At 37.8% G+C, this 26,788-nt stretch overlaps 1 protein-coding gene across 2 annotated transcripts in view; it reads right to left on the bottom strand.

Annotated features, from left to right (window-relative positions):
* SUGCT (succinyl-CoA:glutarate-CoA transferase) overlaps positions 1-26,788 on the bottom strand; it is a 799,797-nt gene that overhangs the window by 663,989 nt on the left and 109,020 nt on the right. For both annotated transcript variants that reach the window (XM_004739352.3, XM_045089530.1), the window contains exon 7: positions 22,750-22,841. In XM_004739352.3, the coding sequence (XP_004739409.1) occupies positions 22,750-22,841 (92 nt within the window). The remainder of the gene's footprint in view (positions 1-22,749; positions 22,842-26,788) is intronic.

Genomic DNA, 26,788 nt, shown 5'->3' with positions numbered 1-26,788 from the left:
ATTGTTTTATTTTAATTCCAGTATAGTTGACATACAATGTCATATTAGTTTCAGATGCACAAGGTAGTGATTCAATTATTCTTTTTTATTATTCAGTGGTCATCATGGAAAGTATACTCTTAATCCCCATCACCTACTTCACCCATCCCCCCCACACGCCTTCCTCTGATAAGCTTTATTTTAAACAAGTACCCGCAGTTAAAGTTGTTTTCCAAGAACTTTTTTTACTTGAAGCATACTTAGAATACACGGTTCTCAAAGATTCATATAAAACATCCCATCCAAGAAAAACAGAATACACATTTTCTTTACGTACACAGGGAAGAAACCCCTGATCAAATCACATAAAAAGAGACATAACAAATATAAATTTAAGAAGACTAAAAGTCAATGTTTCTAACTTCTGAGACAAAATAACATTCATATCCACTAAGATCTGCCATAATCAATCCTACATTTAAAAAACCTCCTCTGAACACAGCCTCACATTGTATTTCAGCAAGTTGCTCAAGACCACCCCAGACATTAGTCAGGAGTAGTCTACAGCTGGTACAACTTAAGTAAGCCATACCTAGAAGCAACAAAACAGATGAACTCTTGAGGGCTTTTCCTATCCTCTGATTTTACCTACTTCATTTAATTTTACTTCCCCACCAATAAATGATGTTTCAAAGACCCAAACTATGAACGTTGAATGCAATTACTTTGATGGAAGAATCTTTCTACATCAGTACCATAAGTTATCCAATATGACTCTTCCTGAACCCTCCAAATGCATGGAATTGCCAGAATAAGCCAAATAAAAACATGAAATAATCTGATAAAAACGATTATTTTAGTGTAATTTAGTCATGACAAAAGTTAGAATATATATAGAACCAATGTTGGTGCCTAATGAGAAACCATCAGCACATAAAGAAAAATTTACCTTTCTGGTGTCTATGGCAGTGTATTTGCTTTATCCAAAAGGATTATCAAGTCCTTAAGATTCAAGTTTTAAAAGGTGAAGAATAAATAGTGACAACATATCATTTTACCTGCTCAATATTGCTATTGAATGTGTCAAGAGATAACTGCTTTGTTCCTCTCAACCTGGTTCCTTCTTTGGTAATTAGGTTAATAACAACACTAACAGTAAAGAAGGTTTATATTGAGATCATTAAAGCTTAGTCCAAAACCAATTTTTACCACAGACAATGCCATGAAAAGATCAATTTAATCTACAGAAAGTCCATTGTTACTAATAGATTTCCCTATAAAGTGGGAAGATTGCACCTACATCCCACTGCTCTTCACGTAGCATTGCGACACATTCGGAGACTGGTAGACTGTATTTCCCAGAGATGGCTGCAATATCTCTCATCCCGTATGCCCTTCTGGTAGTACCTCGCCACTTCCTGATCTGTGAATCTGGGTGGGCTTATGACATGATGAGAAGCAATAAAATGCTACCAAAGGGTTAGAGCGTGACTTCCACGACTATGTCACCAAACATACAGATAATGGTGCCTTTGCCTGGCTCACTGGAACATCTGTGTGAGCAGACCCTGGAGCCCCCATGCAAACATTCCACGTGGAGAAGCCCTGAGATCACATGAGAGAGATGCCTGGCAGACCAACACTGCTCCGGCCCCCACTGTCTCTGCTTTACTACAATTGCTTGAGAAACCTCAAGCCAGAACCACCCAGCTAAGCCCTTCCCAATTTCCTGACCCATGGAAACTATGAGAGTTAATAAAATAATTGTTCCTGTTTTAAGTCATTAAGTTTGAGGGTCACTAACTACACAGTAATTATTAGCAGAACAGAAATCTGAGCTTACAACTGGCCAAGAAGGAAACTGGCACACACTGTGAAAGGATACCTAGGAAACACCAGGATCCCAGCTGCAGTCTTGACCCTCCTCTGTGGTGACAGTCCCTCAACCTCCCTTACCTGTCAGGAGAGGAATTATATTTACTAACACAAGTGTGAGCTTTACTAAAAAGCCAAAATTCTTTTCACCAGTGACTATGACTCCAAGCCCAGTATTTAATACTTGTGCACTTGTTTATCCTCAGCCTATAAAGGGAAACACTACTTCTAGCATTTGACTAAAACCGCATTTGACTCTACTAAAAGGTATTGTTTTTTTACAGACTTCATTCCTCCTAATATTTTAGACTTTTTTCATGCCAAAAATGCAGGTGTCTATTCCTCTTTGAACTTGTAGTAAAAGACAGAAAATTAAACTTCCTTCTCAAAAATTAATGTGGAAACTATTTCTCAGTTACCACCAAAGAGGGTTATAGTGCCTGATGGCAAGTAAGAGGGATAACAATGGGTCAAAAGAATGTGGTTCAGAATTAAGACTAACTAACCTAAATCTTATTTCCTCAAAGATGCCTACTGCCTTTTAGGGACCCCTTTAAACTCTTCCTTTATAGTGCTACCCTTTGACAGGTATATTTCTTAATCTTCCAACAGTGATGCTTATCCCCCTCTCCTTAAAGATCTCCAAAGGAAGAAGAACCATTGTTGAGAATCTAGGACATACTAGACATGTGCCAGAAAGAGGAACAGAGCCGGCATTATCTCCCAAGTGCTTGCCTACACATTATCTCATTTAATCTGAGGACATCTTTCAGGCCATGCTTTAGCATTCTCATTTTTACAAATTAAAAAAAAATGGGGTTCAGAGATATTACAAGTGACTAGTATTCCTGCCTCAAAGCCCAGTGCCTTTCCACCCAACAATGCCAGAAAAAAAGGCATAACCTGTTTCTTTAGGCACTGCACTGTTCATCGCCCAAATGGTCAGAAAGCTTCATTCAGCTAATTAAAATCTCTTCTTTGATGTGAGCTCATGTTTTTCTATTCATTATTCTATGAACAATGAAAATAACTATTTCACATTCTCTCCTCAAACACAGATAAAAACAGAAGTCAATTCATTTCTTTACCCTATTTACAGTAAACAAATCCAGTCCCTATGGGATTTCATTGAGAAAACAAAACAAAACAAAACAAAACAAAAAACACTATTTTATATCCCTGGGATAATTTTGGCCATTCTTTTTTCAAGATCTTCCCTGATTATAAACTTTTTCAAAGCACAATGACTCAAAATAAACACAAATCTCTAAAAAGTAACCATTTACTAAGATAGAAAAAAAAAAAAGGGAGGGAAAAGATATTTCCATTATGATTCAAAGAACAAAAACATTAGAAAGAAACTTGTTTAAATACTTTTTAATCTTTACCTCAGACAGTACATTTTTTCAAATATTTTTACCATATTTTTTCCAAACAATCACAACCCAAAAATTCTCTTATTCACATTTTCTGAGAATGAGATGTTTACATGAAGTGATCTACCCAGTTGGAAAGATTCTCTTTTTATATTTCTGTCTCTTAAAGAATTTTAGAAAGAAACTCAAATGTCAAAAAGGTTGCTATATTTTATCAATCTCTTATTATCAAATGAAAGCTGAATCCTTCCTGGAACAAAGAGAGATTCCAAATTCAAATGTTGCAAACGCTCAGTGAGTACCAACTATGCATAAGATCTGTATTATACCCTAGGATACGAGAGTAAGTGTCTTTGCGACACTTTCCCTGAATTATGCCCCTTATATTCTAAATACAGAGATAGACACACAATTAACTGCATAACGAAAATTATACAGGGACATAGAGAAAGAAGTGGCAAGTTTTGCCTCAAAAAGGCTAAGAAAGTAACTAAAGGATGAACAAAAGTCCTGGATATCTAGGGGCACCATTGGCATTTTGGAAAAAGAATTTTAGATTCGTGAGCACAAATACTAAGGATGTTTACCCATCCCAATCCCAAGCACTAAAATGTTAATAACAACCCAAATACCTCACATGTCATTTTAAAACTCCCCTGGGGTAGGGGTGAGGATTACTACCCCAAATGAAAACCATTGTTAGAGCACAGGATACCTCAAGCTCAGAACCAACATAGTGAAGAGAACCATCATCCTACTTCTTCTCAGTAAGGACAGTAGCAGGGGAGATGGAGTAAAAGAAAGGTGAATGACTAATGAATAAGAAGATGGGTTTAAAAGATTACAAGATAATATGGTCAAGGAGTTTGTAGTGTGGAAGAAGCAATCATAGAATACAGCCCAAAATACAATCTTCACATAGAAAATAGAATATAAAACTTGAGCATATAAATTGGTTTATCAAACTGTCATTGAGTAAACATAACTCTAAAGCAGCCACTGAGTAAGACTTCAGTGTAGTTTCACCTATAATTCATGTGATGCTTCTACCATCACTTAACAACTCTACAATCACCATTTTAAAATGGTATCTTCTCTATTTTACAGAGGGAGAAACTTAATGCAGACAACATTTCGAATGGTACACTGGATGATAGACTAGGACGAACATTCAAACCCAGATTTCTAATTCCTGATGCCATGCAATGAAGGTGTTAAACAGTCATTAATGGAGATGTTAAAACTGTTCAAGATAATGACAAGAACTGGACTGGACACGACAACTGTGAGAGTCCAGTTCCTGGATGGCAGAAGAGAGACAAGACCAGAATGACTAAAGCTGGAAGCGTGGGAAACAGAGAGTTTGTGCAGAGATTTGGGAAGTGGAGTGAGTGTTGGCCTACACTGTAGCACCACAGACTAGAAGAAGGGTGGACAGCAAGAAGACTGGGACATCACTCTTAGCCTGAAGTTTGTAGAAGGTGTAATAGCAAGAATGAGCATCCTCCAATGAGAGGAATTTGGAAAAAAAAAAAAGTGACTATTACCCATACATAATACAAATAATACTTCAAAACAATTATCCCAATCTATAATCCCTTTCTATACTGGTATTAAATGTCTCTTTTGTCCTACAACATTTAAACAAACTGTTTATATTTACTTCAGTCTTTCCTCCTGGTTTAAAAAAAAAGTTTATTTTTTTAACATTATTTTTGGGATGTTTCCAACTTGTTGACATTTCTCTGGCATTTCTGGTGTTTACAAATCAACTCAGTATTATAATTCCAGGAGTACCAGTACTATATATAGATAAACTATAATAATCTTCTTGCTCTGCAATGTGAAACAAGAGTGGTTAGAGCTCAAAATGACATTGACAATATCAAAACAATCAACATAAATAATTCAGTTGAGTAAAATGTTAAATAAAAATAATGTATTCGAATTCAGATTGTATCTACTAGACAGTTTAGAAAGTTGGTAACAATAATAGCCTCTATAACAAGAACTACTGACCAGTAAGAATCCTCACTCCCAAAGAGACTAGGTGCTTAGACTTCCTCACCCCAAAAAGGGTAATACACATGCACCCTCACTCCTCAGTCTAGGTAATCCCAACATACAGCTTTTTAGATGAGATAATCTTAGACTGATGGTCAAAAGGAAATGTCAAGGGAAAATGAGATTATGAATAAGAGAAAATATACAAACCTACAGATTATAAGTAGACTATTCAGCCTGTTTCTTTTTTGACTCTTTCATGGAATGAAGCAAAAAAAATCGTATCTTGGGGTCCCTGGGTGGCTCAGTCAGTCAAGCATCTGGCCATTGATCTGGACTCAGGTCATGATCTCAGCATTGTGAGATGGAGCCTATTTAAGATTCTCTCTCTTGGGCGCCTGGGTGGCTCAGCGGGTTAAGCCACTGCCTTCGGCTCAGGTCATGATCTCAGGGTCCTGGGATCGAGGCCCGCGTCGGGTTCTCTGCTCAGCAGGGACCTTGCTTCCCCCCTCTCTCTCTGCCTGCCTCTCCATCTACTTGTAATTTCTCTCTGTCAATAAATAAATAAAATCTTTAAAAAAAAAAAAAAAGATTCTCTCTCTTGGGGGGCTCCTGCGTGGCTCAGTCGGTTAAGCTTCTGCCTTCAGCTCCTGATCCCAAGGGCCTGGGATCGAGTCCCACATCAGGCTCCCAAGGAGCCTGCTTCTCCTTCTGTCTTCCACCATCTCTCTCTCCCTTTCTCTGACAAATGAATAAATAAAATCTTTTAAAAAAGAAAAAAAAAAAAACAAAAAAAGATTATCTCTCTTCTTCCTCCTCTGCCCTCCCCCCCTCTAAAAATATAAAATTAATTAATTAATCACCTTATCTAAACCTCCTATTGTTCTTTTCCACTGCAATTTATGGATAAGTTCAAACTGAAGGACATCCCTATTACTACTCTCTTTCAAAGTTTAAAGCAAATATTTGGTTTTTATCCTATGAAAACTAAAGTATCATTAAACATACATTTATTAAATTTTTGAAAAAGGTTTGAAGTGGCAGGGGGTGGGAGGTTGGGGTACCAGGTGGTGGGTATTATAGAGGGCACGGATTGCATGGAGCACTGGGTGTGGTGAAAAAATAATGAATACTGTTTTTCTGAAAATAAATAAATTAATTTAAAAAAAAGAAAAAGGAGTTTTCTAGAAAAAAGAACAGGTACATTTTTAAAAGCATCTGAGTTACAGAAAAGGGAACAGTGATAGATAATAAATTCAACATATTAAACTATAGGAAACTGCACGACTTTTCATACTATAAAGAAATTTTTAGCAAGCATTAGATATTTCAGAATAAGACATAATCCTTCCAAAACAAAATGCTTTCTCTGAAAGAAAACACTTATCTGAAATAGTTGAGTCCTTTCCTCCCCCAAAGAACCATAGTTCATTTCTTGAAAAACTGGGATTGTGTGAGTGTATATGCATGCATGTGTGTGAAATCACTTATTTGAAATCTGTTTTTGAGGAATTTGAGAATTTTTGCATTCTTTCATTAATTTCACAGATGACCCTGTCTTTCTTTGTGTTTAGCTCCATTTAGGGGTCAAATGTGAGAAAAACAAACCGAAACTACATTGTCAAATACATTCTATGGAATAACAGCTAAAATATCAAATAAGCTTCAATAATAAATATCAGTAGTGTTAATGTGAGTCATTAACACTAGGGGCCTAGGTGGCTCAGTCAGTTAAACATCCAACTCTTGATTTAAGCTCAGGTCATGATCTCAGGGTCATGATCTCAAGGTCATAAAATCAAGCCCTGGGTTGTTCAGCTCCATGTTTAGCAAGGCATTCAGCAATGTTTAGCAAGGCATTTACTTGAGATTCTCTCTCTTTCCCTCTCCTTCTACCCCTTCCTCCACTCACAGTCTCTTGAGCTCTCTAAAATAAATAAATAGCACTTCAGAAATTAAATGATAGGGGCGCATGAGTGGCTCAGTCAGTTTAAGCATCTGCCTTCAGCTCAGGTCATGATCCCAGAGTCCTGGGACCCAAGCCCTGCAGTGGGCTCCCTGCTCAGTGGGGAATCTGCTTCTCCCTCCCACTACATTTGTGCTCTTGCTCACTCTCTCTCTCTCTCTCCCTCTCAGATAAATAAATAAAATCTTTTTTAAAAAATTTTATATAAATTAATAAATAAATAAATCCAATTCTATTTAAACTAATTAAAGTAAATTGGATAGTCAGTAAGTCAACCAACAAATCAGCTACACACAAGGGAAAAAAACAGGATGACCTCTTTTCTCTAAACTTATTGGCAGTGTCACTGAACTGACTTAGGATCTAGTTGTTTTAATGCATGTAAAAGTATATCTACATCCAGTCAACCAATATGTGAGTGCCCACTATGTTCCATGCATTGTCATAGATTCGGGCAGTAAAGTAACATGACCCTGACCTCACAGAGCTTATATTTTAAAGGTGAAAACAGACAGTAAATGATAAACTGGTAAGAATGAAATATAATTTCACACATGATGGGAAGTGCTATGAAGAAAAATAAAGAAGGATAAGGCATTGGAAAGAAATTGGAAATCTTAGGGAAATGGGTGGACAAGCTAAAAGGGTTGTTGCCCTTTTGGGATTGAACTCTACTTAGTAGGACATTAATTCAACTATTCCATTTATTGAGCACATGTTCTTATTTAGACACAAAGTAGGTGTAAACTTAATGACAACCATGACAAACAGGTACATTACTACCATTTTACAGATGAAGAAATGGAGGGTGCTAGCAGCTTGTCTAAAGTTACTTACATAAGAAAGAGCAGAGCCTGCATTCAAACTCTCTGTGACTCCCAAGTCCATGCTCTTTGCCTTTAACACACAACTGCTCTGATACGGATCAAGATGACATCACTGTTTCCAAACTACAGTTCCTTACCACAATTACAACATTCATTAGCTTTCATAAGTTTTCATAAATCAAATCCTTCTGATATGCTATATTTCTGAGAGATGTTAGGAAATGAGAGGAATGATATGTCTTAATTCTAAAAATTCAGTACCTTGAGAATTATTATTTATAACTTCTGTAGTAATAATATTTGAAAATTCTTACTAACATTTGCTGTGTCTCAAAAAACATCTCCCATTTTCTGGATGCTATCCCAAAACATTTATTATAATAAAACTACGGATTGGGGAAAACTTATGTGGTAACGCTGAATGGGAGAGGCCATGAAAAGATGAAAAGAGCCAAAGACTGAGATGCACCCATGAGGTATAACTCCTCCCTTCTCCTTCCTTGCCCACACAGTATTAAGGAAAGATAGGTTATTTGACCAAATCCTGAGAATCCAGATGAAAAATCTCTTAAGAGGAAAAAAGCGCAATGAAAGGGAAAACAAAAAATAAAAACTCTGAGAAAAATTTAAAAATATATCATTATAGTTGTCTTTCTCTGCTTGACTTATTTCGCTAAGCATGATACGCTCTAGTTCCATCCATGTTGCTGCAAATGGCAAGATTTCATTTCTTTTGATGGCTGCATAGTATTCCATTGTGTATATATACCACATCTTCTTGATCCATTCATCTGTTGATGGACATCTAGGTTCTTTCCATAGTTTGGCTATTGTGGACATTGCTGCTATAAACATTCGGGTGCATGTGTCCCTTTGGATCACTACATTTGTATCTTTAGGGTAAATACCCAATAGTGCAATTGCTGGGTCATAGGGCAGTTCTATTTTCAACATTTTGAGGAACCTCCATGCTGTTTTCCAGAGTGGCTGCACCAGCTTGCATTCCCACCAACAGTGTAGGAGGGTTCCCCTTTCTCCGCATCCTCGCCAGCATCTGTCATTTCCTGACTTGTTGATATTAGCCATTCTGACTGGTGTGAGGTGATATCTCATTGTGGTTTTGATTTGTATTTCCCTGATGCCGAGTGATATGGAGCACTTTTTCATGTGTCTGTTCGCCATCTGGATGTCTTCTTTGCAGAAATGTCTGTTCATGTCTTCTGCCCATTTCTTGATTGGATTATTTGTTCTTTGGGTGTTGAGTTTGCTAAGTTCTTTATAGATTCTGGACACTAGTCCTTTATCTGATATGTCGTTTGCAAATATCTTCTCCCATTCTGTCAGTTGTCTTTTGATTTTGTTAACTGTTTCCTTTGCTGTGCAAAAGCTGATATGAGGAAGTGGTGATGCAACATGGAGGCTTAAGTGGGTAGAAGAAGAAGAAATGAAACAAGATGGGATTGGGAGGGAGACAAACCATAAGTGACTCTTAATCTCACAAAACAAACTGAGGGTTGCCGGGGGGAGGGGGTTTGGGAGAAGGGGGTGGGATTATGGACATTGGGGAGGGTATGTGATTTGGTGAGTGCTGTGAAGTGTGTAAACCTGGTGATTCACAGACCTGTACCCCTGGGGATAAAAATATATGTTTATAAAAAATAAAAAATTTAAAAAAAAAATAAATAAATAAAAATAAAAAAATAAAGGAAGAACTTGGCAGACAAAAAAAAAAAATAATCATCATCAAAAAAAAGAATAATCATCACTAGTAGAAAATTAAAATGATTTTAGTTTGGATTACAAATCAATAAAACTATGATAAATACTTTAAAAAATATATATATATCATTATAGGAGGGGAGCCTGGGTGGCTCAGCTGGTTAAGCACTGGACTTGGTGGGTTTCAGCTCAGGTCATGATCTCAGGGTTGTGATAGCAAGCCCCGCAGCAGATTAACCAAATTAACCCAAAGTCTGCTTGAGATTCTTTCTCCATCCTTCTCCCTCTCCTTCTGCTCCTCCCTCCTCACCCCTCCCCCAACCCCAGCTTGTGCTCTCACACTCTGTCTCTCTCTCTCAAATAAATAAAATCTTCAAAAATAATAATAATAACCTTAAAGGAGAAAGTCTAAGGTCCAGAACCAAGGCAAAAAGTGCCACCAGGATCCTTGTCCATACATATGGGAGTTCCATTCACCCTTAGCTGGCTGAAGCTGACCTAGCACAGTGTATTTGTTGGGGTCTAAGAAAAACAGCAACACGAAACCCCAGTAAAGGTTGCAGTCCTGCAAGACTTGGCCTCATCCCACACCTTTTCTTCACCCTCGACCCATTCCTCAAGCAGCTCCAAGTTGGGGAAGTGACTGTTGCAGTCCAGATCTTCAGGGCTATGGAACTTGACTTGGCTTAGGGCTGGTAATAGAGATAGGATAAGTGAGTAAAAGTACTAAAGTATAAATACTAACTAAACTTTGACTAAGTAAAACTACTCATCGGCAAGAATTAGGAAGTGACAAAAGGGAGATAGACGGAAGAAATGTAAGAGTGCTAATAACTACTCATAGCTTGAAATCAACACATATTGTTTAAAATTGAACATGAAGGTAGTTAACAAAGCATGAAATCGCTCCAGCATCAATTTAAAGGTTTTCATCATCTCTTGTCTCAACCTTGAAAGGATCTATTACAAACAATTATTTTTATAAAGAAACACTTTGCTAAATTGAGCAATGCCTTCCATTTCACTTCAGTTTATTATTCCCCTGTTAAATTCAACTAAGCTTAATACTTATTTGCTTTAAATTAACAAGAATATTATGATCAAGATATATTGTGATCTTGTTATGAAATTATTTCCCGTCATTATGCCCTGTGACTATGTCCACTTATAAAGCATAAACAGATGTCTGGAATGATGCTCACCAAATATTACTACTAGTAACTTCTGAGTGGTAAAATTGTTGTCTTCTTATCCATTATTTCCTGCATTGCTTAACTTCTTTTTTAAAACTTTTATTTAAATTCCAATCAGTTAATATACAGTGTATTATTAGTTTCAGGTATACAATAGGTTGATAAAACACTTATATATAACACCAAGGGCTCATCACAAGCAACCTCCTTAATCTCCACTATCTATTCAACATATCCCTCCCCCCTCCCACCTCCTTTCTGGTAACCATCATTTTGTTCTCCACAGTTAAGTGTCTGTTTCTTGGATTGGCTCTCTCTCTCTCTCTTTTTTTCCCACTTTGTTCATTTCTTTAATTTCTTAAATTCCACATATAAGTGACATCATATGGTGTTTGCCTTCCTCTGACTAACTTTTTTCACTTAGCATTTACTCTCTAGCCCCATCCATGTTATTGCAAATGGCAAGACTCCATCCCTTTTATGACAGGGTAATATTCCACTATATATATATTTACACACACACACACACACACACACACACACACACACACACACATACCACCTCTTCTTTACCCATTCATCCATCAATGAACACTTGGGCTGTATCCATAGTTTGGCTATTATAGATGATATTGCTATAAATGTTGGGGTCTATGCACCCCTTTGAGGTAGTAATTTTGTACTTTTTTTCCCCTTTGGGTAAATACCTAGTAGTGCAATTGCTGGATGGTAGGGTAGTTCTATTTCTAAATTCTTGAGGAAACTCCCTACTGTTTTCCAGAGTGGCTGCACCAGTTTGCAATCTCACCAACAGTGCAAGAGGGTTCATCTTCCTCCACATCCTCAACGATATTTGTTGTTCCTTGCATTTTTCATTTTAACCCTTCTGACAGGTGTGAGGTAACGTCTCATTGTAGTTTTGATTTGCATTTCCCTGATGATCAGTGATGGTGAGACTTTTTCCATGTGTCTGTTGGCCATCTGGATGTCTTCTTTGGAAAAAAATGTCTATTTATGTCTTCTGCCCACTTCTTAACCAGATTATTTGGTTTTGGGGGGTGTTGGGTTTTATAGGTTCTTTGTAGATTTTCAATACTAACCCTTTATTGGCTATGTCATTTATGAAAATCTTCTCCCACTCCAAAGGTTGCCTTTTAGTTTTGTTGGATTGTTTCCATCACTGTGCAGAACCTTTTATCTTGATGCAGGCTCAACAGTTTATTCCCCTTGCCTCCGAAGACATACCTAAAATGAAGCTGCTATGCCTGATGTCAAGGAGGTGACTGCCTGTGTTCTCTTCTAGGATTTTTATGGTTTCAGACCTCACATTTAAGGCTTTGATTCATTTTGAATTTATTTTTGTGTATGGTGTAAGAAAGTGGTCCAGTTTCATTCTTTTGCATGTGGCTATCCAGTTTTCCCTGCACTAATTGTTGAAGACATGGTCTTTTTTCCATTGGATTTGCTTTCCTGTTTTGTCCAAGATTAATTGACCATATAATTGTGGGTTCATTTCTAGGTTTTCTATTATGTTCCATTATCTATGTGTCTGTTTTTGTGCCAGCACCATCCTGTTTTGATCACTAGAGCTTTGTAATACAGGCTGAAATCTGGAATCATGATGCCTTGAGCTTTGCTTTCTTTTTCAAGGTTGCTTTGGCTATTCGGGGTCTTCTGTGACTCCATACAAATTTTAGGATTTTTTGTTCTAGCTTTGTGGAAAATGCTGTTGATTTTTTTATAGGGATTGCATAAAATGTGTAGATTGCTTTGGGTAGTATACACATTTTAACAATATTTGTTCTTCTGATCCATAAGCATGAAATGCTCTTTCATTTCTTTGAGTCATCTTGAATTTCTTTCATCAGTATTCTATAGTTTTCAGAGTACGGGTCTTTCACCTCTTTGGTTAGATTTATCCCTAGGTATCTTACTGTTTTGGGTGTAGTAAATAGGGTTAATATCTTAATTTCTCTTTATGCTGCTTTATTATTGGTGTATAGAAATGCAGATTCTGCATCCAGCAAATTTACTGAATTCATTTATCAGTTCCAGCAAACTTTGGGGGGATCCTTTTGGGTTTTCTAGGTATAGTATCATGTCATCCTGCAAACAGTGGAAGTTTTAGTTCTTCCTTGACAATCTGGATGCCTTTTCTTTTTGCTGCCTGATTGCTGTGCCAATGCTATGTTAAGTAGCAGGGTTGAAAGTGGACATCCCTGTTTTTCTCCTGACTGCAGAGGATGATATTAGCTGAGCGTTTTTCATATATGGCCTTTATTATGTTAAGGTATGTTCCCTCTAAAACAACTTTGATGAGGGTCTTTAGTATGAATGGATGTTGTATTTTGTCAACTTTTTTTTTTCTGCATCTATTGAATTGATCATGCCGAATGATTCTTTTAACATATTATTGGATTCAATTTGCTAGTATTTTATTGAGTATTTTGGCATCCCTGTTCATTAGGGATACTGGCCTGTAGTTCTCTTTTTTTAGTGCAGTCTTTATCTTGTTTTGGTATCTGGGTAATGCTGGCCTCAAATAATGAGTTTGGAAATTTTCCTTCCTTTTCTATTTTTTAGAATAGTCTGAAAAGAATAAATACTAACTCTTCTTTCTTTCCTTTTTTTTTTTTAAAGTGAGAGAACTTGTAAGCAGAAGAGAGGGGGAGAGGGAGAAAGAGAAAGAGAATCTTAATCTGCATTAAGATTAAGAGAATCTTAATCTGCACTGAGTTCAGACCCTGACAACAGGGCTCAATCTCACAAGACTAGATCATGATCTGAGCTAAAATCAAGAGTTGGACACTTAGCCAACTAAGCCACCCAGGTACCCCACTAAATCTTCTTTAAATGTTTGGTAGAATTTGCCTGTAAAACTATCTGGGTTTTTGTTTGTTTGTAGTCTTCTGATGACTCACTCAATTTCTTTGCTGTTTATCAGTCTGTTCAAGTTTTCTGTTTCTTCCTGTTTCATTGGTAGTTTATATGTTTCCAGAAGTTTGTCCTTTTCTTCAAGGTTGCCTAATTTGTTGGCATGTAGTTTTTGATAATATTCTCTTATAATTGTTTGTATTTCTGCAGTGTTCATTGTTATTTCTCCTTTTGCATTTGTGATTTTATTTGGGTCATTTTCTTTTTGATAAGTCTAGTTAGAAGTTTATCAATTTTATTGATTTTTCAATGCTGCTGGTTTAATTTATCTGTTCTGGGTTTTTTAATTTAATTTAATCTTTTTTCAGTGTTCCAAGATTCATTGTTTATGCACCCTACCCACTGCTCCATGCAATACATGCCTTCCTTAATATCTACCATCAGGATCAACTAACCCCCCACCTCCCTCCCCTCCAAAACCCTCAGTTCATTTCTCAGAGTCCACAGTCTCTTATGGTTCATCTCCCCCCTCAAATTTCCCCCAATTCACTTTTCCTGCCCTGCTCCTAATGTGCTCCATTTAATTCCTTATGCTCCACAAGTAAGTGAAACCATATGAAAATTGACTCTCTGCTTGACTTATTTCACTTGGCATAATCTCTTCCAGTCCTGTCCATGTTGATACAAAAGTTGGGTATTCATCCTTTCTGATGGAGGCATAATATTCCATTGTATATATGGACCATATCTTCTTTATCCATTCATCTGCTGAAGGGCATCTTGGCTCTTTCCACAGTTTAGCGATTGTGGCCATTGCTGCTATGAACATTGGGGTACATATGGCCCTTCTTCTATTGACATCAGCCACATCAACCTCTTTCAAGGCATGTCTCCAAAGGCAAAGGAAACAAAAGCAAAAATGAACTTTTGGGACCTCATCAAGATCAAAAGCCTCGGCACATCAAAGGAAAGAGTCAACAAAACAAAGAGGCAACCCGTGGAATGGGAGAAGATATTCGCAAATGACACTACAGAAAAAGGGCTGATATCCAAGATCTATAAAGAACTCCTCAAACTCAACACACACAAAACAGATAATCATGTCAAAAAATGGGCAGAAGACATGAACAGACACTTCCCCAAAGAAGACATACAAATGGCTAACAGACACATGAAAAAATGTTCATCATCATTAGCCATCAGGGAGATTCAAATCAAAACCACATTGAGATACTACCTTATACCAGTTAGAACGGCCAAAATCAATAAGACAGGAAACAACAAGTGTTGGAGAGGATGTGGAGAAAGGGGAACCCTCTTACACTGTTGGTGGGAATGCAAGTTGGTACAGCCAACTGTTTGGAAAACAGTGTGCTCTTTTTTTTTTTTCTTAAAGATTTTATTTATTTATTTGTTTGAGATAGAAAGCATGTGAAAGAGCACAAGGAGGGGGAGCAGCAAAGGGAGAGGGAGAAGTAGGGAGCCTGATGCAGGGCTCAATCCCAGGACCCTTTCCATATGGAAAGGCATATGCTTAACCAACTCAGACACCCAGGCAGCCCTGTTCTTTTCTTTTTTTCTTTTCAGTTTCCTTATCATTTATTTATGGTCTAATTTTTATTACTTCCTTCCTCTTGCTGGTTTTAGGTTTCATTCATTGTTCTTTTTCTACTCTTTTTGGTGTAAGGTTTGGTTGAATTTGAGCGATCTTTCTTGCTTCCTGAGGTAGGCCTGTATTTCTATATACTTCCTTCTTAAGACCACTTTTGCTGCATCCCAAAGGTTTGGGATCATTGTGTTTTCAGTTTCATTTGTTTCCATGTATTTTTAATTTCTTCTTCCCTTCCCTAGTTGACCCATTCATTGTTTAGTAGCATGTTATTTAACCTCCATGTCTTTGGGTCTTTCCAGGTTTTTTTTTTCTCATGGTTGACTTCTAGTTTCATAGCACTGTGGTCAGAAGAGACACATAGTATTACTTCAATCTTTCTGTATTTATTGAGGACTGTTTTGTGACATAATATGTGATATATTCTGGAGAACGCCTGTGTATCCATGAAAAGAATGTATGTTCTGTTGTTTTATGATAGAATGTTCTCAATAAATCTGTTATGTCCATCTGGTCCAGTGTGTCATTCAAACCCACTGTTTCCTTGTTTACATTGCTTAGATGATCTAGCCACTGGTGTAAGTGGGGTATTAAAGTCCCCTACTATTATTGTGTTATCATCAGTTAGTTCCTTTATGCTTGTAATTAATTGTTTTATATATACTTGGGTGCTCCCGTGTTGGGAATATAAATATTTACAATTGTTATATCTTCTTGTCAGATTGTTCCCTTTATGATCATATAATGCCCTTCTTTGTCTCTTTTTACAGGTTCTGTTTTAAAGACTAGTTTGTGCGGTATAAGCATTGCTACTCTGGCTTTGTTTTGATACCATTTTCGTGATAAATATTTCTTATTCCCTTATTATCAATCTGCAGGTATCTTTAGATCTAAAATGAATCTCTTATAGGTAGCATAAAGATAGGTCTTGTTTTTTATATCCATTCTGACACCCAATGTCTTTCGATTGGACCACCTAAACCATTTACATTCAAAGTAATTATTGATAGATATACATTTATTATCATTTTATTACTTGCTTTTTCATTGTTTCTGGAGATTTTCTCCAGAAACAATGAAAAAGCAAGTAATATCCTGTCTTGTCTTTGCCACATTTGAACTCCTTTTTGCCCTCAGAGAGTCCCCTTTAATATTTCTTGAAGGGCTGTTTTAGTGGTCACAAACTAACCTTTTATAATGAGTATTTATTATTTATAAAATCAATTACTTTAATTTAAAATAAAATATAAATAAAACTTACAAGTTACTTCACCATTAACTCTGACAAATCAATGATCAGCTATGTTTAAGCAGTGTCACCTTACAACGGTACATGAATTAAGGGCAAGTTGTTTATTTAATATGGACTATTTAACTTCTTTTTTTTTTAAGATTTTGTTCATTTATTTGACAAAGATCACAAGTAGGCAGAGTGGCAGGCAGAGAGAGAGAGAGAGAGGGAAGCAGGCTCCCTGCTATGCAGAGAGCCAGGTGCGGGGCTTGATCCCAGGACCCAGAGATCATGACCGGAGCTGAAGGCAGAAGTTTAACCCACTAAGCCACCCAGGCACCCCTAACTTCTTTTATTAATACATTAATATTCGTAATTAATGAATTAGATTAAGATCAAGGAAACATATTATCCTGACATGAGTCATAAAATAAGAAAATATGCTTGATGAACCTAAGAACTCACAATCCTTGTAAAGTTAATGAGTACAAACTAATGCACTAGGCACTAGTTTTATAAAAATAATGTCAAGAAGCATATATTTTAACCAATGATCAAATACAGTCGAATTTTTAAAAAGGAAAATATGTGTTTACGTGTGTGGGTTTAAGAGGAGCCATATCTCTAGTTATAAGCATACTTTGTTTTAATGCAATTAGCTTTACTGCACTTCACAAATATTGTATTTTTTAAAGGTCTGTGGCAACCCTACATCAAGGAAGTCTGTCTGCACCATTTTTCCAATAGCATTTGCTATGTCTCTGTGTCACATTTTGGTAATTCTCGCAATATTCCAAAAGTTTTCATTCTCTATTTGTTCTGGTGATCTGTGATCGGTGATATCTGAGGCTACTACTAGAGCATGGAGATGTGATTGAATTCCTGCAATCTCATGAAAAAAAAAAAAAAACTTTAACAGACAAGGAGTTGCTTCTGATGCGTGAGCAAAAAAGTGGAATCTACTCCTGATGACCATGCTGTGAAGACTGCCGAAATGACTAAAATAGATTTAGAATAGGACATAAACTTAGCTGATAAAACAATGGCATTGTTTGAGAGTACTGACTCTCAAACTATGAACTCTGGTAAAATGCTATCAAGCAGCATCACTTGCTGAGAAAGAGTTCATGAAAGAAAGAGTAATCAATGCAGCAAACTCTGTTGTCTTAGTTTAAGAAGCCGTCAATGGGGAACTATACCCATAAAGTCAATACATCATTGTTCATCAATTGACGAATATAACTTTCTTAATGCTTAATGACTTATTACTTAGAATACATATTACATATTTATCAGTCATTTACTTTCCACAATCTCATACTCCTTGATTTCCTTCCCAATCCCCTCTCCAAATTCCTTATGCATTAAAAAAAAAAAAATGAGATAGCTAGACAGATAGATAGATACTTGCTTTGAGTAATAACTGGTTAGCACTGAGCCATGCATATGAAAAAATACTTTATTTGAAGCAGAAGATCATAATATATAGACCTTAATATGTCATTAACTTCTGTTAGAGACTATCAAGAATATCTGCTACCTCCTTTAATGCAAAGGGGTTTTCAATAATAACACCTCTCATAGTGTTTCTAAGAGTTACCCACAAACCATCTCCATCAGAAGCATTTGAAGCCATCATTAAATACGCATTACTGATCTGGGTTAAAGCCCACAAGAGTGGAGCTGAGAAATCTGCAGATATACCCAGCCCTGGCTGATTATTTTGTGTAGCATCTTGCATTATACACAATTGTGTGCTTTTATGTCTTATAAAAGATATTTTATTTGCATATTACCGTATCTTGAAGAGAAAGTTTGTATCACTTCCAGATGCACTTCACTAAAACACAGAGAAGCTATATATGCTCAAGATCAATTAGCACAATGCCAGGTATGCATTTATTCCTTCATCCAACATGAATTTGTCAAGTGCTGACTAAGTTCCAGACTGGTCTAGGCATAGAGATACAGCAGCGACCAAGCAAAGACTCCTACAAGGCACATATTCTCCTGGGGAGAAGTTTAGACAGCCAGTAAGCATTACACAAGAGTAATTAGATAGAGCCACGCCCCCAGACTCTTAATTGAGTGCTTTCTCACGCCACCAAATGGTTGGTTCACTGACTGTAATGCATCATATCATGTAGCATGCATAAGCAAGATGCAAATACAATAAAAATCAGGATTCATTCTGCAGGCAGTAGGGAGAGTGGATCGAGGCATCAGAGTTTAAGGAGTAGAGCAAACCTGAGTTCAAAGTCTGCCCTCAGCACTTCGTATACCAAGGCAGCAACCTGGACAAGTTATCTAAGCTTTTAAGATTTAGTTACAGAATTTATTAATACCTATCAATACCAATTTATCAATAGCCCTGGAAGGATCAGTGTGAGGATCAAGCATGGGTCTAGCAGAATGTAGGCCTGTGTTATGTTCTCTCTTTCCCCAAATCAAATGTGAATCTCATCTGACTATACCACTGCATACCTAACCTAAAAGGCTAGATTTTAGATTCACTGGAAGTCAACTGTCACTAGTTTGCTTAAATTTCATCATAAAGACTGCTTTCACAAATTTGATCATATATTATATACTTAGATGCTGCCCTTCTGGGATAAAAAAGGCAATATTATCCCATTATTTTTAAAAAAACATGCATTTTGAGAGTTTTTTTAATCAAAATACTACCTATACTCTGGGACTATCACTCATTTTCAAGGCAGAATATGTTAGATCATCAGGGGCGCCTGCGTGGCTCAGAGGGTTGAGCCTCTGCCTTCGGGTCATGGTTTCAGGGTCCCGGGATTGAGCCCCGCATTGGGATCTCTGCTGAGTGGGAAGCCTGCTTTCCCCCTTTTTCTCTGCCTGTGTCTCTGCCTACTTGTGATCTCTCTCTCTCTGTCAAATAAATAAATAAAATCTTTTTTAAAAAAAGAATATATTAGATCATCGCTAAAAAAAAAATGTATGTGTATACTAATACGTCATCTCTTCTTATCGAAATATTCAGTGATATAGTAAGTCCCTAAATAGTAAGTCCAGCTCCCACATCCTACGTCTCCAACCTAATTTTCTCCCTTCTTTGCCAGCTCACAACAACCCAGTGACACTGGCATTCCTTGGCTCCTCAAACCTACCAGACTCCCCAGCAGTTAAACACCATGCATGGCGAGGTCCTCTGGTCACCAACCTAATGATTAACTGGGTCCCACCTTAAACATCTGGTTCTCAGAGAAGCCCTCTCTGACCCTCCATCCTGGCAAGGTCAGGCTGCACCGTACAGGGTGATATGGTGAAGCCTCCAGATAACGATAAATGACGGAGAAGCCTGGGTTCCCATCAGTCATCTAACAAAATGGAGTTATGCTACAGCACAAATACACAGCTGTGTATTCGTATCGATAAAATTTCACAAACAGCACGATATAACTGACAATAATGCACCTGTGATGGTAGCCAGGGCTTTCAGAAGTAGCCCCTCCTCTGCCATGACACAGAATGCATTGCTGATAACAGGGAGTTCTATTTTTTTTTTTTTTTGACATATAATGTATCATTTGCCCCAGGGGTACAGGTCTATGAATCATCAGTCTTAAACAATTCACAGCACTCACCACAGCACATACCCTCCCCAGTGTCCATCACCCAGCAACCCTACCCCTCCCCCCCGCCAGCAGCCTTCAGTTTGCTTCCTGAGATTAAGAGTCCCTTATGGTTTATCTAACAGGGAGTGCTATTAAGGGCAACTCCTGACATGGCCCAATTCTCCTCATTTCTGCTTTTATCCCTGATTGTCAGACTGCATTTTGCAGAGAACTTTGGAAGTATGTTAATGGTCTGAGGCACACTGAGACATATGTTAATAGTATACCAAGCCCTTTTTCAGAGTTCTTTTTATTTGTATCTACTGTTTACTTTCTGTTAATGTTTGTTTTCTCTACTTAAGGATTGTGCCTACCCCATCACCCGCTGTATCGCCAAGTGCCTGCCAGTTCCCAGCATACAGAAGGAGTATGTGCAATGACCCGTCACTGGATCGATGATTTAAGACGTAAGGGTGTGTCCACGTGGAAGAAACATGGTGTACAGAAGTGCAGTTTACTTAACACATGTAAAGTGTATAAAGTAGTGCTGGGCACCTAGTGAGCACTCAGTCAATGCTCTCATCATCTACCAGTAGTACAAACAATAGAAGAGAGAGGGCCTGTGAGTGTCTGACAAATGACAAGGTCGAGCATGCACTGTGTGGTTAACCTTGTCAGAGCAGAGGTTCACACAGTAAAGGAACCACAGTAACCCTTCACAGCAGGGATTTCTGAGTTAATTCATTTTAACATGTGAATGTGCAACTTTAACAGCCCAAGATCTTTTCACATATTCATGGCTGAACTCAGCACTTTCAACAATCCTGTCTTACACACATAAGCACTTCTGTGGGATAGAGCAAAGAAAGAGATCCATGCTCCATTCCCTCAGAGAATGGGAAGAAATCTGGTATCCTTAAATATTTTAAGGAAAGGTCATACATCTCTTTTCCTAGACATATGAAAATGAAACAGACAATGAAAGTACAAATACCTATATCTCAGGTCACTGAAATCCCACCAGCTGCTTTAAAATTAACAAAAAGAAGTTAAAACTCGAGGTCACTTTGCCTCCACTCATCCCAGAACTGCAACTGTGTTCCCTAAAGAAATCACTGATGCAAGCAATTCAGGGAAGGAATACCTAAGTGGAAAAAGTTTTTACACCTACCAGTCCGAGCTGTTTTGAGAATGGATGCCTTTCATTATTTTTATTTATTAGGCTCTCACACTTTCCTTTAACTTTCATGCCATTCTTACTGTTTTCTCAAAGAGTCCATTTTCTAAGAGTCCTCCATCTAAGATAACACATTTTAGCCATCTGTATACTTTCTAGGAAATTTCTAACAAAAAAGAAAGATTGCTATAAAATCAAATAATTCCCCCACTGTCAGAACCTAATGTATGCAACAATCAGACACAACTCCCCCTAAGGCCTTAAGTAACAAATGTTAACGTACATAACCACTTATTAATATTGCAGAGGGAAAGAGACCCTCCACTGAGTACATATGCCACATGAAGGTACTCTGACAGAAATGGGCATCTGCCATCTGGTCTAGTCAACTATTCCACTTCACAGAAAGAATATTCATAAGTCACACCCAGGGCCTATACCAAGCTTGAGTAATTAAATACAAATGCAAAATTATAATACAAAAACAGATCAAGTGCTCATCAATTGGTCTGTTGCTTCTTGCTTAAAAAAAAAAAAAATTATTATTTTCCAGAGCTACCCTACAACCCAGCAATTGTACTACTGGGTATTTACCCTAAAGATACAAATGTAGTGATCCAAAGGGGCACATGCACCCGAATGTTTTCAGCAGCAATGTTCACAATAGCCAAACTATGGAAAGAGCCTAGATGTCCATCAACAGATGAATGGATCAAGAAGATGTGGTATATATATACAATGGAATACTATGCAGCCATCAAAAAAGAAATCTTGCCACTTGTAATGAAGTGAATGGAACTAGAGGGTATTATGCTTAAGCGAAATAAGTCAATCAGAGAAAGACAATTATTCATATAATCCCTCTGATATGAGGAATTTCAGAGGCAGGGCAGGGGGTTTTGTGGGGGAAGGGAGAGAAAAATGAAACAAGATGGGACTGGGAAGGAAGACAAATTCAAACCATAAGAGACTCTTGATCTGAGGAAACAAACTGAAGGCTTCTGGGGGTGGGGGTAGGGATAGGGTGGCTGGGTGATGGACACTGGGGAGGGTATGTACTATGGTGAATGCTGTGAGTTGTGTAAGACTGATGATTCACAGACCTGTACCCCCAAAACAAATAGTACATAAAAAAAATTGCTATTCTTCCATGGAGTCACATTGACATTTAACCTCAAGTACATTTGTAATAAACACTTCCATTTTCAGTAAGATTTCACTTTCCCTAGTTCCTTTCTAAAATTAACTCAAATTTAACCTTATAGGTTAGTGAATAAGAAAATCCCTTTAGAATAAACAGGGGGGAAATTTATTAATATTCTAAAGAATGATACCTACCTCAGGCCCTGTGATATGCATCAGACCAGAAACAGCAGAGGCAACAGCATCATAACCAGCTCGCTGAGACAGTGGGCCTGTCTGGCCATATCCTAAAATGAGAAGAATGGACATAGCAGCATCATGCAAGGAGAGAAGAGTAAAATGACATGTTTGCAGCCAGAAATCTTGAGCAATTTATTACTATGAGATCGATAGTACTTGAAAAGGAAGCAATAAAAATTATTCATGATCTTATATCCCAAAACGTTTTAAACTGGTAACTTGAGGGCAAGATCCCACTGCATGAATGTTCTGTCTGTCCTGAAGAGGGTCCTGAAATGTCTTCATGTAGTTTCCAACATTTTTAAAAAGCAGGAGATAGCACATAAAATGCAAATTTCTTGAAAAATCATAAAATAGTTCAAAACTAGGCCCACACAACAATCAATTAGAGTTAATAACAGCTCTTCCCTTTATACAGGGAAACAAATTCTCAATTTGCCATTCCTCCATGACTCTTACTCCTTAATGCCTGAGCCTGATTCACTGATTTAATCTTGCCTCCCAGCTCCATTCATATATGTTACTCTTGTTCTATACAAAACAATAACAAAGTAAAATAAAATAGTGTTTCTCTAGATGCTGTTGACATTTTTCATATATGTGTGTGTATACATATATATATAAATGATGACTAAAAATTATTTCTAAAGATTTTATTTATTTATTTATTTGACAGAAAGAGAGAGAGAGAAAGAGAGAGAGAGAGCATGAGCAGGGGAGGGAGGGAGGAGCAAGGAGAGAGGAGAATCGGGCTCCCCGCTGAGCAGGGAGCCCAGTGCAGAACTAGCTCCCAGGACCCTGGGATCATGACCTGAGCTGAAGGCAGATACTGAATCAACTGAGCCACCCAGGTGCCCCAACTAAAATTTTTGATCATAAACAATATGATTATGTAACCTAACAGTGCTTTTTAAGATTACAAAAAGAAAGTGAAGGTATTACTTTTTCTTTTCTCTTTCCTTTTTTTTGGGCGGGGAGACCATCAGCAAAAATCGAAAGAACACAATAATTTCTCCTGCTCTCTTCCAGTCCTGGCACTTACTGTTAAATGGAAAAGATTATTTCAGGTGCTACATGTATCTGTCTCCATATCCTATGGTATCAACCAGAGAGAGGACACATGAAACAGCCATCAGCTATTAGCTGAAATGTCCTGCATATCTCACTTTAGAAAGATCAAAAAGAGGTACCTCGGGGCCTTTGCTTGCTTCTCCAGGCAGCTGGAATGCTCTCCCTCCATTTCACGCCATATATCCACACATCTCACACTCTCTCACATCCTCCAAATCTGCACTCAAACATCTCCTTACCAGAAAGACCTTCCCCAGAGAACACTTGTAAAAGAGCACTCTCACTTCTCACTTTGAATCCCCCTGACATTTGTCTCTGTAGCACTTATTACAAGATACATAATATAGCTATGTGTTTATTGATTTATTTTCTGTCTCCTCTCCTACCAAAATCTGTGCTCCAGAACTTTTTTCTATTTGATTCACTGCTGTAGTCACAGCATCTAGAGAAGAATTTAATAACACTCATTGATAAAAATGAATGAATGAATGAATGAATACTTGTCATATAAAACAATTTTTAAAAAACAATCTATAACAACTAAATTAATAAAAAAAACTAAAGAAGTTTTTGTTTTGTTTTGTTTTTTACCAAAATGACAATATGGGAGCTTTCTGGATTGTCCCTCTCCCACAGACACGACAAATGTACAGCGCCACGTGAAGCAATTCCCTCTGAGAGAAATCCAGAACTATTTGTTTGATTCCTATACATTGGTGATAGAGAAAATACCCACATCTAAATGGGTGTTTAAACCCCACTCCAGGCACAACACCATATATTCAGGAGGGAACCCCCAACTCATAGCTTCTCCTCAAGGACTGAAGGGTTTGGACCACATATCTGGGGCCCCAACTTTAAAGGCTCCCACATGAGGAGCAGGCCCCAAAGTACCTAGCTGTAAGACCAAGCAGAGCTTACATGCATGAGTCCCTTTGGACCATAACAAACAGAAAAAGAAGGTGTTGACAGGCACAGGAGCACTAACCACAGCTATCTTTCCAGGGATCAGCACAGAGGGATCAGGTAAACCATCCATCTCCCAGTCTTTCCCTGCAAAGGGTCTCACTGCATACTTTACAAGCTGCTACCTGAGGATTTGGACTATAATTAATATATATGTAGGTGCTCACTGCAATCCCTCCTGGAACCCAAAAGAACTAGTGGGTCACACTCATGCTCACTCCAATATGAGGTAAGCAGCGTCTCTCTGGAAAGAGCTTCTACACATGTCTGGCACATCAGCCTTTGCACCTACTGCCCAAGGGATGGGCCCCCAGATCACCTGACTCTGATAGCCAATGGGTTTTGCAGACACAGGGCTATACCAGACAAAGAGGTAGTTTTTAAACAGGCTCAGGAGCAAACTCCATGGCTATACATCCCAGCTCAGTGCAGAAGGAGAAGGCACAAACACCTGTCTCTCACCAGGTGTTTCACCTTTCTCCCCAGAAGGGTTTGACTGCATACTTTCCCAGCTGTTGTCTGATCAACATGCATCTAGGTCCCAACTGCTATCATTCCCCTGGGGACACAGATGGATCTTGGCACACCCCCAACCACGAGGAGCCACAAAGAACAAAGGCAATCATAAAGATCTGAGGGAACCTGGCACTCAGACCAGATTGACTGATGAGAGTCATCTCCTACACAAGACCGGTGTCAAGACTGAGAAAGGTGGCTGTTTTAGCTAATATATAGAAACCAACATGAAGAATCAAAGTGAAGAAACAGGAATATGTTCCAAACAAGAGAAAAAGGTAAATTTCCAGAAACTCATCTGACAGAAATAGAAATAAGTTATTTATCTGATAGAGAGCTCAAAATAACATAAAGATGCTCACCAAGACCAGAAGAGTGATGTACGAACAAAGTGACAATTTCAACAGAGAATATCAAAAAGTGCTACAGAAATGACAGAGCTGAAGAATACAATAACTAAAGTGAAAAATTTCCTGGAGACACTCAACCACAGACTAGATCAACGGGAAGAAAAAAACAGCAAGTTAGAAGATAGGCAATGGAATACACCTAATCAGAGAAGCAAAGAGGAAAAAGAGTGAAGATAGCTTAAAGGACTTATGGGACATCATCAAAAAGAAAAATATTCACATTAAAGAGATCCCAGAAGAAGAAGAGAGAGAGAGGAAGAGGCAAAAGCAAATTTAAAGAAATGCCTCAAAACTGTCCTTATCTGAAAGAAAAAACAAGATGTCCAGATTCAGGTAGCCCAAGAAGTACCAAATAAGATGAATCTAAGGAGATTCATATGCAGACACATTATAATTAAATTGTCAAAGGTGACAAAGAAAGCCAGCAAAAGAAAAGCAACTTGTTGCATACAAGAAAATTGTCATAAGCTATCAGTGGATTTTACAAAAACCATGTAGGCCAGAAGGGAATGAATAAGATATTCAAAATGCTGAAATAAAAAATGTTGCCAGCCAAAGACACTCTATCTAAGAGTTATCCTTCCAAATCAAATTAGAGATAAAGAATTTTCCAGACGGGGTGCCTGGGTGGCTCAGTGCATTAAGCCGCTGCCTTCGGCTCAGGTCATGATCTCAGGGTCCTGGGATCGAGTCCCGCATCGGGCTCTCTGCTCAGCAGGGAGCCTGCCTCTCTACCTACTTGTTATCTCTCTCTGTCAAATAAATAAATAAAATCTTTAAAAAAAAAAAAAAAAAGAATTTTCCAGACGAACAAAAGCTGGAGGACTTCATAACCACTAGACCAGCCTTACAATTATGTTAAAAGGAGTTCTTCAGGATAAAATGAAAGAGTGCTAATTAGTTACATGAAAACATGTCAAGGTATAAAACTCACCAGAAAAGGTAAATATATAGTTAAATTCAGAATACTCTAATGTTGTAGTGGTGGTAGGTAAGTCACTTCTATAACTGTAATATAAAAGTTAAAAGAC

Source organism: Mustela putorius, unplaced genomic scaffold (genome assembly GCF_011764305.1).
Source record: "Mustela putorius furo isolate JIRA1106 unplaced genomic scaffold, ASM1176430v1.1 tig00003845_pilon_pilon_pilon, whole genome shotgun sequence".
Taxonomy (NCBI): Eukaryota; Metazoa; Chordata; class Mammalia; order Carnivora; family Mustelidae; genus Mustela; species Mustela putorius.
This window is presented reverse-complemented; position numbering and strand designations above follow the sequence as displayed.